Source organism: Zootoca vivipara, chromosome 2 (genome assembly GCF_963506605.1).
Source record: "Zootoca vivipara chromosome 2, rZooViv1.1, whole genome shotgun sequence".
NCBI lineage: Eukaryota > Metazoa > Chordata > Lepidosauria > Squamata > Lacertidae > Zootoca > Zootoca vivipara.
In genome coordinates, this window is record NC_083277.1 from 78,174,436 (window position 1) to 78,191,231 (window position 16,796).

General features: G+C 40.0%; 1 protein-coding gene across 2 annotated transcripts in view; it reads left to right on the plus strand.

Moving 5' to 3' along the window:
- The window catches only part of SLIT3 (slit guidance ligand 3), a 414,666-nt gene that overhangs the window by 382,710 nt on the left and 15,160 nt on the right, over nucleotides 1-16,796 (plus strand). For both annotated transcript variants that reach the window (XM_035105174.2, XM_035105175.2), the window contains exons 31-32: nucleotides 3,876-4,116; nucleotides 7,255-7,385. In XM_035105174.2, coding sequence (XP_034961065.1) covers nucleotides 3,876-4,116; nucleotides 7,255-7,385 — 372 coding nt within the window. The remainder of the gene's footprint in view (nucleotides 1-3,875; nucleotides 4,117-7,254; nucleotides 7,386-16,796) is intronic.

The following is a 16,796-nucleotide window of genomic DNA, read 5'->3' on the forward strand; positions in this document are numbered from 1 at the left end:
TCATCCTGACCTCATTATACATGTTATTTGTAAACCTATATAATAATAATAATAATAATAATAATAATAATAATTTATATGAAATATATCAATGAATTTATTAAGCTTGTTCCCCCAGGAAACACTGTTGTATGTCAGTTGGCATGAGTATATTTTTGATTTTGCTAAGTTCAACGTGGCCCACTCCCAAGTAAGTGTGTTTAGGACTGTGGCCTAAATTTTCATGGAGTAGCCCAAAAAAAGTGCTGTAAAAAAAAAAGCTAACAGACTGCAGTTTGCTGAAGACTTAGTGACATCATACCAACATGAAGATGCTGTGAAACTGCAGTCTCACCACCCTTGTAGGCTGGCTTTGAGGCTGTTGCAGCTGTTGCCAATGTCACAATTCTTTTTCAGGGTACTTTTGTGAACCTGACATCTGGTTCCAACTTGAATGAAGTGCCTGTGGTTGCAGACTTAGGTTGTACAGTTTGGTATGATCCCTGCTTACTTAAAGGATTGCTGCAGAAACTCCTTGCTGTAAATTGTCACAGCGGGAGAACTTCTGAAATAGCTATGTAACAAAGAAATAAAACAACATGCATTATACAAAGCTCAGCAGTTGTAATGTATGTTTCCCCTCTAGAGTGACATCTATCAGAAAAATAGGTGGACTACTAAAGGGAAGGTTTAATAAGGCAGACTACTTACCAGGGGTTCATGAATTCTAAAGAGAGTTCATACAAAAGTTAAGGGGGAAAATAACATAGAGTCAATATCTGGGAGAAAGTGGCCATGTTATTTATTTCAGAAGTGCTCACACTAATAAGCTATTTCATAGTTTATAGAGTTGCAGTCAAGAAAGGTTGGCAAAACCTGTGCTTGCTACTGATTCATAGATGCTAGAATGTGACTTAAGCAACAAGAAAGAAATACCTTTGCATGTAAGTTTTAAACGCCCAGCTCCTCCTACACATCACTTTAAGCCTAGGAGAGTCAACTGTCATTTTTCACAATAAGAATTTGCTAGATGAGAAGGTGCATTAGCCACAGTTCCATCTATCTTTCCTTCTCTGTCTCAACTGTCTCAAAAAACAAGAGACACAGGGCCAGAAAAGTTGTGAGATTAAATGCAGTTTTTGGATTTAATGTGCAATCCTCCGTCCCCCTGAAATGCATAACATTAGCTAGAAGATAGATCACCAGGGTTGCATCATGCACAGAGGGGAAACATAACCCTTTCCTCTCCTGCTTTGATGCTGAGGAAAATCCTTCCTCTGAAGATGCTATTTGCATTGTGAGGAAATCCTCCATTGAAGCCATTGAGGGATTCCAGCCCTTCAAGCTAATGCTATTTGAAAAAGCCTGCACATTCAGTGCACAGTCTGTTGTTACCTTTGTCTGGATATTGTCTGGATATTTTAGGATGTATTGTTCCACTCAATGTTTTTTTAAAAAAACATGTATCTGAAGAAGTGTGCATGCACACGAAAGCTCATACCAATGACAAACTTAGTTGGTCTCTAAGGTGCTACTGGAAGAATTTTTTTCCTTTCCCGACTACACCAGACCAACACGGCTACCTACCTGTAAAAAAAAACACAATCAATCTGGGAGTCAGCCCCATTAAATAGTGTGGTCTTACTTCTGAGTAAACATGCATAGATTTGTCGTGGGTTTTTTGTTTGTTTGTTTGTTTGTTTTGCTCTCCTTTGCTTAGTGCAGAGAAGTTGTGGCATTATCTTCACACACATTTTCTTTTCTTAAACTGTGAGGAGTTTTTTTTTATATCATACATTTGCTTGTAGCTTCTTGCTTTTACTCCAAATCCATCAAAGGGGCTTTTCTGCAACAATGACAGAATAAACCTCTTAATTGGAAAGGATATACAATGTCTTTGGAAAAAGGGCATGCACCATGATCTATTTTACACTTTCTGTGTGCTATGGTGTGACTTTCATGTTAATAATACACTCATTATGTTATGCAAATAGTTTGGTTGGTTTTGGAAAGCTGTTATAAAGAAGACCTTTGGGACAACCAGCAGAAAAAGAAATAAATAAATCTTCCTCACTGTCTCAGCTTAGCTACCTTGCCGGCTTAGAGGCATACCTAAGGGTTGGTGAAACTGGCCCCCACCAGGAGTACAGGCCCAGGGAGGGGTGCAGAAATCACCTATCAGGTGTTGGTTTCCTCCCACAACACCTGGAGCACGCCCTGGCTCATCATTTCAGCTCCTGCTTTGCCTGCAGAGGGAATCTGCTAAGGTCTCCAACAGGAAAAGCTGCTGCTGCTGCTGCTGCTGCTGCTGCTGCTGCTGCTAACAGGAAGGGGTCCTCAGAGTGGCTTCCTTGTTAAGAGCAGCACATGCAGCCTGTCCAGGCTTGAGGAGGCATGATCCTCTTGTCCAGGCAACCTCGCTTGCTTCTCAGTTTTTTTCAGGAACATGCTCATACAGCTCATTGCCAAGGGTCAGTGATACAGCTCCTTGCCACCTTTGTGCCTGCCTAATGTGCTAGCTGGCAGCATTTGAGAACTATGGGCAAGCACAGCTGGCTTCATGGGCATGCAATATCAGCATTCTGATCAGAGTCAGACAATGAAGTAGTCTGTTGTCGAAAGGTCACAGTAGCTCTTTGCACGTCTTCCCCCTGGTGATTGTGTATTTATTTTTCAGTGAAGTGTCTTGTCATTGGCCCTATCCCACAAGGGAAAGCAAATTGTATTGGGTGGGGGGATTAAAACAAATGAGAAGACTTGCAGGCACTACAGGGAAAAACAAAACAATGCAAATATTGCTCAAAAGTAATCTAGAACCACTTCTTCACATTCTGACCCAGTCTTACGGTGTGGCTGACATCTGAAAACTATTTTTCACATAACTGTTTTCTTAGATGTGCCTCACTTTCATTTAGGACTTTTCATTTTCACTTTTCATTTAGGACCAACCATTTAGGACAAACCATGAACATCTTTACATGTCTGTTTCACGGCTAGTGATAGAAAGCAGCCCCACATAGCTACCTTGTAAGCAGCATGACTGTGGCTCAATAAAACTAGACACTAACTGTAAGTGTGACCTAAGAGAGAATACATTTTTCTTATTAGTAAAACCACTCCTGAAAAGAGGAGCAGATGTCACTGAAAAGACTTGAATTCCAATCGGTTTCTATTTTAGTCGGAATGTGCACAGAATGGACAGACAGAGGAATAACGAATTAAAAACAAGTTGAAACTTCATTAGAAAAGGAAGGATGGTAATTGCAAGGAACATGATTACAAATATTTATTTTCAAAACTTTTATAAGAGACTACGGTGTGCCTTGCTTTCAAAACCACCTTGCTGCAATTTTACAAGTGCCTGATATATTGTTTCATTTAAAAAAACTTAATGAAGTGAATGGTATAGTTTTGAAAGGTTGGTGGTGTTTTCCTTTCCAAATGTCACATGAATATCTATCTGCATATTTAGCAGTCAAATAATTCAGTCATACATTTTGATTTAAATATTAATTTAAATGAGTGTTTTATAGCCTGATTTCCACCCCACCCCCATCAGCAATGTATCTGGCACTGGTGATTTTCCACTGGGGGTGTAGGATAGAAGTAATTGATATGTAATATTTCCTGCTCATATGGTTTTATAAAGTGCTCTTGTGAACATATATACTTATCCTTTCCACAGGGCTGTCCATTATGTACTCACAGGATCACCTAAAAAATCAACAGAAGAGCTGGAAATGTTTCTTTGGTTTTGGCCCAGTATTTGTTACTTTTGTACACTCTAGAGCAGCAGGAGTTGACAACGACACATTTAGATTTGAACTTCATATATTTAAACTTTTGCCTGAGGCTGGTGGGTTTAGAATAACATTCTTACTTTCTTATTTTTTAAGTGGGCTTTTCTGTGAAAATCCTCCGCCGATGGTTCTGCTCCAGACAAGCCCTTGTGACTACTATGAATGCCAAAACGGAGCGCAGTGCATTGTAGTGCACCAGGAACCCGTCTGTCGTTGCCTGGCTGGTTTTGCTGGCCAGAAGTGTGAGAAACTAATTACCGTCAATTTTGTTGGAAAGGATTCCTACGTTGAACTTCCACAAGCCAAAATCCGCCCTCAAGCAAACATCTCCCTTCAAGTAAGTCAACCCAGTTCTGTTCCCATATAATGTGGCAAAGAACTTACGCAAAGGCCAGCACACACATTACATTCACTACCAGCGAAAACAGTCTTACTGTGATAAGCAGTACCCACTTAAGCCATCATTGGAAGGAACACCTGATGACTTTAAAAGCTGATTAAATTAGTCTGCTTGCTTTCGCATGCTCCTGATGCAGTTTAAGCATCTTGTACTGGGAGAGAGCCATAATTTCTTTCCTCACTCAATACTATGAAGCAAAAAAAATGAAGAAACAATTTTGTTTATTTTTTTGACATTGCTCAACCCCTCTTCATTCTCTCTGGTTTTGCTTGCATAAAAAAGCAAAATGTGTCATGAGCTAGGAGTTGAGGCACATTCAGTCATATAGGCCACATCTTGGGCTTCATGTTGAAAACAGGTTTATGAAAAAAGTAGATTTTCAATGATAATATAAAAGCCAGACTTGTTTACTACATGGATCTCTCACAGATGGTGTTCTCAAAGCTTATTTTGCAGTTAAAATATTGCTTCTCCATCTGGTAGCTAATGCCACACAAGTAAAAAATTAGCTTTAATGAAGCATCGCTTAAAACAGGATTAAGGGGTGCTTCCAAATAAAAAGAACTGAAATAAATAAAAAGTCACTTTCAACTTACCAGTCTGAGCAAATACTTTGATTTTTTTTTTTGTAAGTGAATATTTCAGTTTCAAATATTGCCATTTTTCTTGCAATTTAAAAATCACTCTGGCACATTTACTGCAGAAATAATTAGAACTAATACTTGTTTCTGAGAACCTCAAAGGCCTTTTTTAAGCATGTAGCTACATAAGAAGGTTGGGAGAAGACTTGTATAGATAAAACTTCAGGAGCAGTGGCTAAATGCTTGGAAACCTGTGTGGAACTAAACTAATCACAATACAGGGAAAGTTGAAATAATGCAGGGGGAGAGGCTGCAGAAGCTCGTCATGCCTACTGCCACTGCTACCTGCAGTAAAAGTGTTTTCAGTAGAAACGCTTCCCTGTTATCTATATGCATGGGCAACATACTAGAAGACTCATAGAGCATCTCCACATGAGAGGAGACCTTGCCGAACCCCTGCTAAGTATGACATTTGGAATTCCTCCCCCACTCACACAATGTATGTGCATACAACTGCTTTACACAACTGCTGAATGCATGGACGGTGCCCTCCAAATTTTTGGGCAAACCTGTGCTGCCTGAGGCTTATGGGAGCTGTAGTCCAAAACTTCCAGAAGTCACCAGGTTGGAAAGGATGGTTTAGTCTTACTTCTGAAATGGTCCATTGTATATCAGCTGTTACTACTGAAGGATGCAGACAGGAGACTTGGTGTGGTGCAGTGCCCTGCCAGGACAAGCAAGGCAAGTGGTAGGCTACACCACACCAAGTCTCCTTATTTTAAAGCCTTCAGTTCATGGCTGCTATTTTTATAAGCAGTCAGCGGTTGAATAATTTTTCTAGAAGTTTGTTGTGTTACATTCTGTCATTTTATTTCTCAAGCACCTTGAGCTGTATGTGAGATTTTGGGTAAAAAGGTATCAAACAAGTGAAATTATGGGTGCTTCTTAAGCAGAAAGAATTAACTATAAATTATATAAACAAGTAAACGCAGGATTTCCAAACTGTGGGCACAGGTATTGCCTTTGTTTACTGTATTATGTCTTTGTGATCCTTGGATGGACAGTACCGGTATAGAAATTTAGTTCTTGGCTGCAATGTACATTTAAAGTTTCATATGTTCTATTTCCCCTTAATTGTCTGCTTCCTGGGCTGAACCTTAGGCCCTTGTATGCCAAGTTCATATGTTCACAAGCTTCCCTCTTCAAAACTGACCTGAGGGATGTTTGACATGAGTAATGATTCTTAGTGTACATTTTACCCGATTGTGTTTCTGGTGGTACAGAAACTGTATGTATTCTGTTTATTAACTTTCAGTGAGCATTTGTCCTAGCAAAGCTCCTTTTATAGAAAAAGCACAGTAACTGTGATCTGATTCCTAATGCCCATTGCACACAAATATGTTTACTGAAATATCTAGAGATGTCACACTTAAAATGGTACATGCGAAGGAAAGAGGATTTTCAATCATTTTAAGTTTAGGTTTTGGTTGTAAAACTTGGGTTGTAAAATGGTTTTTGATTTCAAAGGCTCTCCAGCACAGGGGGGCAAAAGTTCACAGTAAAGTTAAAAGCACAAATGGATGTTTTGTTCAGGAAGTTGCTCATAGGAAGTTTAAAAGGGGATGTTTTGATCAGGATATTTTGCATACAAGGGCCTAAGGTTCAGCCCAGGAAGCAGACAATTAAGGGGAAATAGAAACTTTACCAGAAAGCTACTCTCCTTCTGATTAGTAAAAGTTTGTAAAGGCAATGGAAATAGGGTCGTTAGAAAGCTGTGGAATCAGAGATTTGAAGAGTTAGCATTGACAAAGCTGTAAGAGAGGGAGGGAACTGAAATACTGGAAAGTATAAGAGCACAGTTGGGCACTGCAACAGGGAGGAATGTGACCCGGAGGTGAACAGAGGGATGCCAAAATCGCTGAATACTGGCTTGGTTAGGGGGAAAGTCTAGAATAGGTATAGAATGCATTTATCTCTATTTGCTGTTTATGGGTAACTTTTTTGCCTTACTAAAGGTTCCTAAAACATTAAGTAAAAGCATATAGTAATTTGTGGGAGGTGGGGGTGGAATTGGTCTGAGGACCTGTTATTTATGCCATGCCTAATTGCTTTATCACTCTTTGCAGAGGAGGGAGTAGGTTAGGCCAGATAAAATCTGAAAGGCTAACAGGCTGTTCAATGGAAGCAGCCAGAGAAAAATCAAGATATGCACTTGGTGGCAGTAGCGAGAAGATAAAGGATTGTTGTGTTGGCTGGTCTGCTTGCCACCTTTCCTTTTAATGGTGCAGGCCACAACCAGTGCCATCACACTGTAAAAAAGAAAGTAACCATTTTCTTTACCAAAGAGCACAGTGCAATGGCTTTGAGATAAATGTTTTGGTATTTATTAACTATAAATGTAGTACTAGCTGTTGCGGCAATACATAAATATTATGTATATGCCTTTGCTTTTTATATATATAACCATTAATCACTTTTACTTTGACATTTAAAGGTAGCAACAGATAAAGACAATGGCATCTTATTATACAAAGGGGACAACGATCCTCTGGCTTTAGAGTTGTATCAAGGTCATGTGAGACTTATCTATGACACGCTGAGCGCCCCACCCACAACTATATACAGGTAAGTACACTGGCTACAGAATTAGAAAATGAAGAATCCCTTTTAAAGGTAAAATTGCATTCTCTCTCTCTCTCTCTCTCTCTCTCTCTCTCTCTCTCTCTCTCTCTCTCTCTCTGCTTACAATTTCACATTTTCCTTATCAGGCTATAAGAAAAGATGCTGTTGGGCTTTTAAAAAACAAATAATAGCAGTATATTTACAGACCCACACTTGATTACTGTATGGACTTCCTGCTATAAGTTTATATCTATCCAAACAATCTGTTCTAATCCTCATCCTGCACCACACATATAGAATAGGTCACAACCTGATTGCCTTCAGTTGAATCACAATAGAGCCAGAAGTCATTTTGAAACTGGAATAAATTATGAAGTTTCAACCGTGAACCAGCTAGACCAGTCCCTTCGTGTGAGTTAAAGCCAATTAGCCAATTATTCCTGTTTCAGTGTATCTGAAGAAGTGTGCATACACACAAAAGCTCATACCAATGACAAACTTAGTTGGTCTCTAAGGTGCTACTGGAAGGAATTTTTTATTTATTTTTTGTTTCAATTACCCAGAGGTAACTGTTAATGAATAAAGCACCCAGCATCTTCACAGTTCAGCTGTTGCTACTATCACAGAGAACACACACAGTGCAAAAAGACGCTTACAGAGAAAATAGCAATAGAAGCAAAGCAAACCATGTGTGGATTGAAAGCAGGGGAAATTTAGCCAGTCTGACCTGGAAAGGGCAGAGCAGCAGAAATGCTTTTCTGATCATCAAATACCAAGAGCACATCCTTACTTTGCACATCCATTGTGTTTGTCACAAGTGCAAAAATATTTCAAACAATAAGCATGGGAAGTGTGGATGATACGCATGTGTAATGTGCATGGTAGAATTAAACCCAATTAGGGTCGCTGGGTGTGTGGGTAGGTGTGTATAAGTGTTTAATGATTCATGTCTATTGTGTGTTCTCATTACCTAACCTCCTTTCTCTAATTCTGAGAGTTTCTAGTGCCCCAGAGAATCCAAATATAGTATCTTTCTGTTTTAAAGAAATCCTATCACCCTGCATAGCAAACATAAAAAAGACCAATTTGATGTACAGAGGAACAGGAAACTGCTTACTGAGCTTCAGTTCTTTGTGTGAATTTTTTAACACTCCGGAAACAAGACAGGATGGGTAATTAGCTCAGTTTGGTGCCGTCTGCTCTTTTTAGGGGACTGTGTTGTATGCAACAGAGTGGAAGCAAGCTCAGTAGGCTTCCTTCTTTGCTGGCGGTGTATTGACTAATTAGGCAGTACATTGGCCTCAGCTAGCTCTGTACTGGAACAGAAAAGCTAATCATTAGGTCTCAGCTAGCCTGTCTACCCATCGGAAGGGGTTTTGTTGGTTACTTTCACCAGTGATTATAGTCTGGTGGGATAGCCATGAAAACAGACTCTTTATTCTGTAGCTAATCCTAATTAATTCCATGTTAAAGCAAAGGCAGAGTTGTTACAGCAGTTTTATGCCACTAATTAGAACATAGGGGAAGGCTCATTAGTTGCAGACAACACATGAGGTGGCAGATCAGAGCGGGTGCCTGCTCCCTATTGTTGATAGCAGAGTGCTGTGGTGACAAGGGGCTGCTTCTGATATATCAGCATTTCATGGATTCTCTCCTTCCCGGCAAAGTTACCCATGGCGTGAAGCATCAGTGTCCTCATTATTCCCGTGCCCTTCATATTGATCAAGGAGGAGGTCTCCATTCCAAATGACACCTCATTACCATAAGATTAATGGCCTGCTCGCTGGCTGTGTTTTGCACTGTGTGATCTGTTGAGATGGTGAAAGCTGCTGCTTAATGTGATGCCCTTTCTGAAATGTCACTCTAATCTTTTATTAGTTTAAGGAGTATAACAGAATGGGGATTAGCATCAGGCTCGATAGGAAAAGATTGTGTTGAGGGAAAAAAAGCTACAGCTGAAGAATGTCAAAAGGCAGGGGAAGGTGGGAGGAGCATCTAAGTGAATTAGATTCCCACCCCTACCCCCGAAGGAGGGGGGTCCAGAAGGGGAAATTTTCAGTTCCTTGTGCTTCCTATTACGCAAATGGCCATGTTTTCCGAGTAGTAGATCTTGGGTTCTATTAAGAAAAATGTGTATTGTTGTGACTGCTGATAGGACACAACACTACAATTCTATTATTCTATGCCTTCAAAAACTGGGGAGTACTAGAGATCCTGCCTCTGCCAAGCCATCCCACCAGTAAAGGGATCTTTGTGTGTCATGAGGCAGAAGGCGCAGGCAATACTCTGTTCATTTAAGGTGTACAGTTATTGAATGTGCATGCAGGTCCCTGCCACCCAGCAGTATCACCCACAGCACAATATCAAGCCAATTTAGACTACAATTGTGCCACAGTAAGAGAGAAGGAAAATCTGCACACAAAGCAGATATCCCAAGAAGTTAAGTGAAATCGCCTGATTGGCTGCTCCTGCAGGCCAATCAGGTTGCGGATTCACTTCCACCAGGAGTTGGATTGGGTAGCTCCTGTGGACCAATCAGACTGCTGATTCTGAATCCTATTGTTCTAGGATTCAGCTCAGTACATAACATTAAGCCAAGACCCTAAGTGTATACCACAGATGATAAGATACTTTACAATAAAGAAATTAAGTATGCAGAAGATTTTCTAGAAAATTATTTACCTATTTTAAAGTTTAGAGAGCATAATACAAGAGTGGGGGGTGGGGAAAGTAGCACACATTGGTCGTGTTTGGATCCAGTGCTAAATCAGGGCTTCCTTCTTTGTGAACAAGCTGCAGCAAGTCTTGCTATCCCCTGCCACCCACCCAAACTCCCACACAGCCAAGAGTAGGACTTTAACAGTTTACTTTCAATTTTTTAAAAAATAATCTTTATTGAAATATGCCAAAAACTTTTTTTTTGAGGATTTTAAAAAGAAAAGCAGCTCAACAACTTTCCCAGTTTGCATCCAGATTTTCACTTTTTGAAATATGACAACCCTAATATAATTGTAAGTTTCTCTGAGTACTCAGCTTGTTACTGCTTCTCAACTGGGGATTGTGGTTTACACTATTTATGATTGGTTTAAACAAGTCAGCTTCATAATGCATTGTTTGAAGTTGGCTTGTGAAACTGATCAAAGTTACTGATATATCACTATCCCTACTTTAGGTGCAAGGACAAGCTGAGATTTAGGGATTCCCAGACATGCAGCAGGAGGTACGTAGGTTGGGAACTCAAGGCTCGCTATGGCTTGTTCACATAGCGCTAAACCATGGTTTAGTGCTGGAAAAGAATTGATTTATTTCCTGCTTTGCCAGTTCTTTCCTTTCTTTTTTGGTGCCTCTTGCTTAAAGGGAAAGTACTTTTTTAAAGATACGAGCAGAATGGCAGCTCCTGTCCAGTCAGTGCCCTGCCTTGAATTTGCTCCACCACCACCTACCCTCTATCTTGGTAAAGCAAAGCCATTTGGAATTAGTTACTGCTCTATGGGGGCAGAAAAGAACGTCCATGCCAGCACATTGGCACCAGTTACAAAGAGAACCTGAATTCAAAAAGAAAAGGGGGAAAGTGAGAAAATGTTTTTATAACCTGCCTAATGTGCACTGATTTAAAATATGTTGTAGGGTTTGTGGAAGGTTCTTTTCAAGATTGCTGGTGTTGCGAGAACTTCATAACAAGCCATCACTGCTTAAACTTCTTTTAGCCAATTTCCCCTCTACATGGTTTCCAGAAACAAACGAACTCCAAAACCTGTTTTCAATGTCAATGTTTACTTTAGAACATGTTGAATAGGGTGCTGCTACAGTTCGTTATTTTAATGCATTTTTTCCAGGTATTGCTTCTTACACTGTAGAATAGAAACTGTCTGTCCTACATGTTAGTCCCCACCACTGGAACATGCCATATATGGAAACTACCTTTTATATGACCAGATCACTTTCACTGCTGGAACTGGTGTTTAACTGAGCCCCTTGGCACTGGGCATTTAGGATCAGTTTTAGAAATCAATATTAGGGCCTTGGAACAAATGTGCCCTCAACATGCTTCATTAGCTGGGGCTATTTCTTTCTACTTTCATAAACAGGTTGGCCAAGGAAAAGGGTATCTTCAAATATTTGATTTGTGATTTTCCATAGCCAGCATCTAGGGCTAGAGGAGTGTGTCTTGAACCCAGCACCTCTGTATCACAGATACAATTATATAGTTCTTCTTTACTTTATAACAGGAAGGACTATGTTCATTCATATAGCTCTGCTATATTCATAGCAGTTCAATCTGATGGTTTTCTACTTAAAGCAAATAGAGTGATGTCAAATGAGAATGAATCATGATTCTTCAGTATGTGCACTATGTGTTCAGCAGCTGCCTTGTATAATGTGCACAACAGAAAGAATCCATCTTTGGATTTTGCTGATTCATGTTTGCTCAGAAGCAATGTGGAATATCTGAGATTCTTTGGGGATTCATTTCAGATTTCCTCAGCCTTATAACTTGGAGTGGAAATGTCAAAGTTTGCATTAATGTTTTCCTGGGCACTCAACATAATGTCAGGTAGAAGTCAGTAAATATATTTTAGTGGAGATTACATAAAGTATATTGCCATTTATCGCTAACTTTGAAAGAGAAGGAAATTAACTAAAAACATTTCAATTAAACCTGAGCTTTTTTATCGGGGGGGGGGGGGACATCCTAGGGATATGGGGTAGTTGGTAGAAAATTTAAAGCTAGGATTTTTAAAACATGCAGATATTTTATTACAAACATTTTCAAAGGACACTGCCTGTGTTGATACTTTCCCAATTTATATATAAGGCTTTTTTTTAAGGGGGCTCTTATTCCTTTATTTTTTAAAAAAAATGCATTTGAGGACCAGATTTTTTTTGCCTTAGCACTCTGCTTATGTGCTTTATGTTTTGTAAGAATTTTAGTTAGGATACCAATTCTGATTCCACCTGACATTTGCAGGACAGAATTTCTTGTTTATTCATTTTTTTCCACTAGACAGTTTTGTTCTGTACTGTAACTGGAATGCCAAGCATCTTAAAGTGGAGCTTTGCAGCCTATATCTTTTAGGAAAATATCCATTGTCAATTTAAAGTAATGTAATTCAGCTGACAAATGACTCCATTTACCATTCCCCGTGAGAGTTTGTTTATGGTAAGTATTAAAAAGCTTTAGTGATAGTTTTAAATTTTCAGCCACTGCATTTTCTGCAGTTAAAATTAGAGGAGAATGATGCACTGTTCAACTAAGGTCAGAAGCAGGCTACTAATCTGATCATTTTCACGTAACTGGTTTTCCTACTATATGCAGAGGAGATGGTTGCGTGGAATAGGGCTATCATTCTTTCTTTTTTCCTAGCATGGCTCATGTGCCCTACATCATGGCCAGAAATTCAGCAGGTTCAACTTTTCCTACTATACAGGTGCAGTCATAAGAAACCATCACATTTCTCTCTGTCATATCACACTGTTTTTGTTAGTTTGCAGGCTCTCCATACTGATTCTTGCCAGATGGCCTCAAGGCAGCACTAAAATAGAATAAAAACAACAAGAAGAAACTGGAAACAAAAGCAGCAGATAAAATAGAGCTGAACTCCTTTGGGAGGAAGGGAGGGTATAAATTTAATAAATAAATAAGTAGATGAAAACAGTATAAAAGAACCTTCAGTGCCATTGAAGTTCATTTAAGGGATAAAGGAAGAGGATATGTTTTTTACTTGTGCATAAAAGACAGTAAAAAAAGCACCAAGTGAACACGTCTAGGGGAGAAAGAGTTCCATAATTTGAGCATCACCACTGAAAAAAGTCTTCTCTGTGGTATCAACCCAGTTTACCCACAAGAGTAGACAAACCTCAAGAAGAATCTCTGAAACAAATAGAAGGGCAGGTCCATCTGGGAATGCAATCCTTCGGATAACCCTCTACCAATACCTTTTGTGGGTTTAAAGACCAAAACCAGCACTTTGAATTGACCCTGGTAATAGAGAAACAGTGAAAATGTTTTACACTGGAGTGATATGTTCACAATAGTGTGGTCCACTTAATAGTCTGGCTGCTGCATTCTGCACTAGCTGAAATTGAAAGCCAGCGGGCCTTCCAGGGAAAAGCTGGAACATTTATATAATCTCTAACATTTATATAAATCACCCACATGATAAAGTATCAGACCAGTGTACCCAAAAAAAAATTGTATAAAATGTATATTTAGGATAATACAATGCATCAATAAAATAATGATGGGCACACATTATCTCTGAAGAAGTGAATTGTGCCTAATATACTGAAGAAGAGAGAGATTCGTATACTGAAGAAGAAGAGAGATTCGTCAAAAAGCAAAACAAAGATAAGTGCATTTTAAATAGCAACTAAATCTAATTCTCACTTTTAGCAAACAAGATTGGTAGTGAATGCAGACAGAGACCACACAGTGAAGATCAATGGTAATAATGTCTATCCAAAGCTCCATTTTTGGTTTCAGGTTGTCATGATCTACATGGCATCACCACCACCAACAAAATCCCCATAATGCACGATGCCAGCTTTGTGGGTCATGTGTATGGTTTCTTATACAGCAGTAGTATTCATCCATTGTCCATGGTACTCCAGTGCTATACAGTGGTACCTCAGGTTAAGAACTTAATTCGTTCTTAACCCGAGGTACTATTTCTGGGTTAGCGGAGCCTGTAACCTGAAGCATCTGTAACCTGAAGTGACTGTAACCCGAGGCACCACTGTACTTTCATTTTGTGTAACTGTATCTATATTCCTAACATAGGTCTGGGGACCCTGCAACCTGCAGGATGGATCAGACGCAGACCTACAAAAAAACAAAACAAAAACAACATTTGAAGTAACCTGCCAAGAACCCTCTTGAGAGAGCCAGTGTGGTGTAGTGCAGTGTTTCTCAACCTTTTTTGGGCCACGGCACACTTGTTCCGTGAAAAAAATCACGAGGCACACCACCATTTAAAAAGTTTAAAAAATTAACTCTGTGCCGCCCTATATTATAATTATGACTGTAAGAAACACTTGCCAAATATTGCTTTCCGGCGGGTCAGCGCTGCCGAGTTCTTAAAAGATCCGGGTTTCTGATCCACCCCACCCGACCCCGCCGTCCCGTATCTTACCCTGTGCGTGTTCTCGGACTTGTGAGAGGACGCTTTGGTCTTCATGCCTCCATGAATTAGCAACAAACTACCTTTTGAATGATGGAGATTGAATATTTTAAAAGTAGCTACTTGAAGTCCGCTCGATTTTCCAAAAAAGAGACACACGTGCAGCACTATTAGCTGCTGGGGGCTGCCATCTTGGCTAAAGGATTCTGGGATGATCCTGTCACGTGAGGCATGGGGAAAATGGAAATAATGAAAGCTGATTGGTCTGTGGAAACTAGAAGGGGCGAAGAAATAGGACGCCCAGGGAGGTGGAGTTTGCAGCTGCAAAATCGCCCTTCTCGTCGCCGCACGTCGTGGCACACCAGCCAGCGTCTCGCGGCACACTAGTATGCCGCAGAACAGTGGTTGAGAAACACTGGTGTAGTGGTTAAGAGCGGTAGACTCATAATCTGGGGAACCGGGTTCGCGTCTCCGCTCCTCCACATGCAGCTGCTGGGTGACCTTGGGCTAGTCACACTTCTCTGAAGTCTCTCAGCCCCACTCACCTCACAGGGTGTTTGTTGTGGGGGAGGAGGGGAAAGGAGATTGTTAGCCGCTCTGAGATTCCTTCGGGTAGTGATAAAGCGGGATATCAAATCCAAACTCTTCCTCCTCCTCCTCCTCCTCCTCCTCCTCCTCCTCCTCTTCTTCTTCTTCTTCTTCTTCTTCTTCTTCTTCTTCTTCTTCTTCTTCTTCTTCTTCTTCTTCTTCTTCTTCTTCTTCCCTCTCTCTGGCTGTTTACTTTCAGAGCAGGTGAAAAGGGAGAGGTGCTGGATGTGCGTGCATGCTGGGTGTATGTGTATGTTAGGGAAGGGTTATGGTCTGTATGTGTGGTGAATGCAGTGAGCATGTGCAAGAACAAGTTGTGTTCAGTAGCTACTTTGGCTATGTTCACTGCTGGCATGTGAATATCAGAGGACTGACCAAACTTGAATGTGACTCTTTGGCCAAAAAGTTAGTAGCTTCTTGGTTAAGGCCATTTTTAAGTTGCATTTTATGTAGTAAGCAACAAATAAATGCAATCAATAATAAAATAAAATGCAAAAACAAATAATAAAAGATCAGTTGGCAGCCTGTGAAGGTTATTTGCTTGCTGCTACTCCTCTGGGAGCCCAAAATGTTTTATGGGTGTGCAGAATGATAACCCTTTCCTAGATCTCTCATATGGAACATAGAGCGGGAACTGAAATTTCACTGGAACAAATTTGGGGATTCCTTCTTGGATGAAAGACCTGAGGGAAAGTGTTTTCATTTGAGATATGCAAATTAGATGAAACATACTCTCAGGTACAAGAAATAACAAATCAGTTAAACTATAAACAAAGCAAATCGTATGCATTTCAAGCTGCACTCTTCAGGAATACTTAAATAGATGTATAAATAAATGCAGTGCTTGCTCTGCTGATTCTGTTAATGAATTCTACTTTTAATGTATTGATTTGGGGTTTTATATTATATTTCTCTTTCTAAGTAGCTTGATTATTTGAATTGGAGAAAGGGATAGAAGTATTAAAATGATAACTACACATTATGTTAAGCACATGATTTAACTGGACATTCTGTTTGTTTAAGAAAAGCAGCTGTGATCTGGATTAGGACTGTAGTACACAACGACGTGGGTGGCGCTGTGGGTTAAACCGCTGAGCCTAGGGCTTGCCGATCAGAAGGTCGGCGGTTCAAATCCCTGCAACAGGGTGAGCTCCCGTTGCTCGGTTCCAGCTCCTGCCAACCTAGCAATTCGAAAGCACGTCAAAGCGCAAGTAGTTAAATAGGTACTGCTACAGCGGGAAGGTAAACGGTGTTTCCATGTGCTGCTCTGGTTCGCCAGAAGCGGCTTTGTCATGCTGGCCACATGGCCTGGAAGCTGTACATCGGCTCCCTCGGCCAATAACGCAAGATGAGCGCTGCAACCCCAGAGTCGGTCACAACTGGACCTAATGGTCAACACGGGCATGAGATTTAACCCCTTTCATCCCTGCCGCATTATCCTGCAAAAATATAGCCGCATAACAGATTTGAATGGGTATCCCTCCAAATCATATTATTCTGTATAGATATTGTATAATATACAGGTGAAACTTGGAAAATTAGAATATCATCGAAAAGTTCATTTATTTCAGTAATGCAACTTATTTATTATTATTATTATTTAAATTTTTACAAATGCTTTCTTTTGGAAATTTCACAGTAATAAAACAAATAGTTACAATAATACAAAAATAAACATCGCTATTACATTTCATCAATTACATTC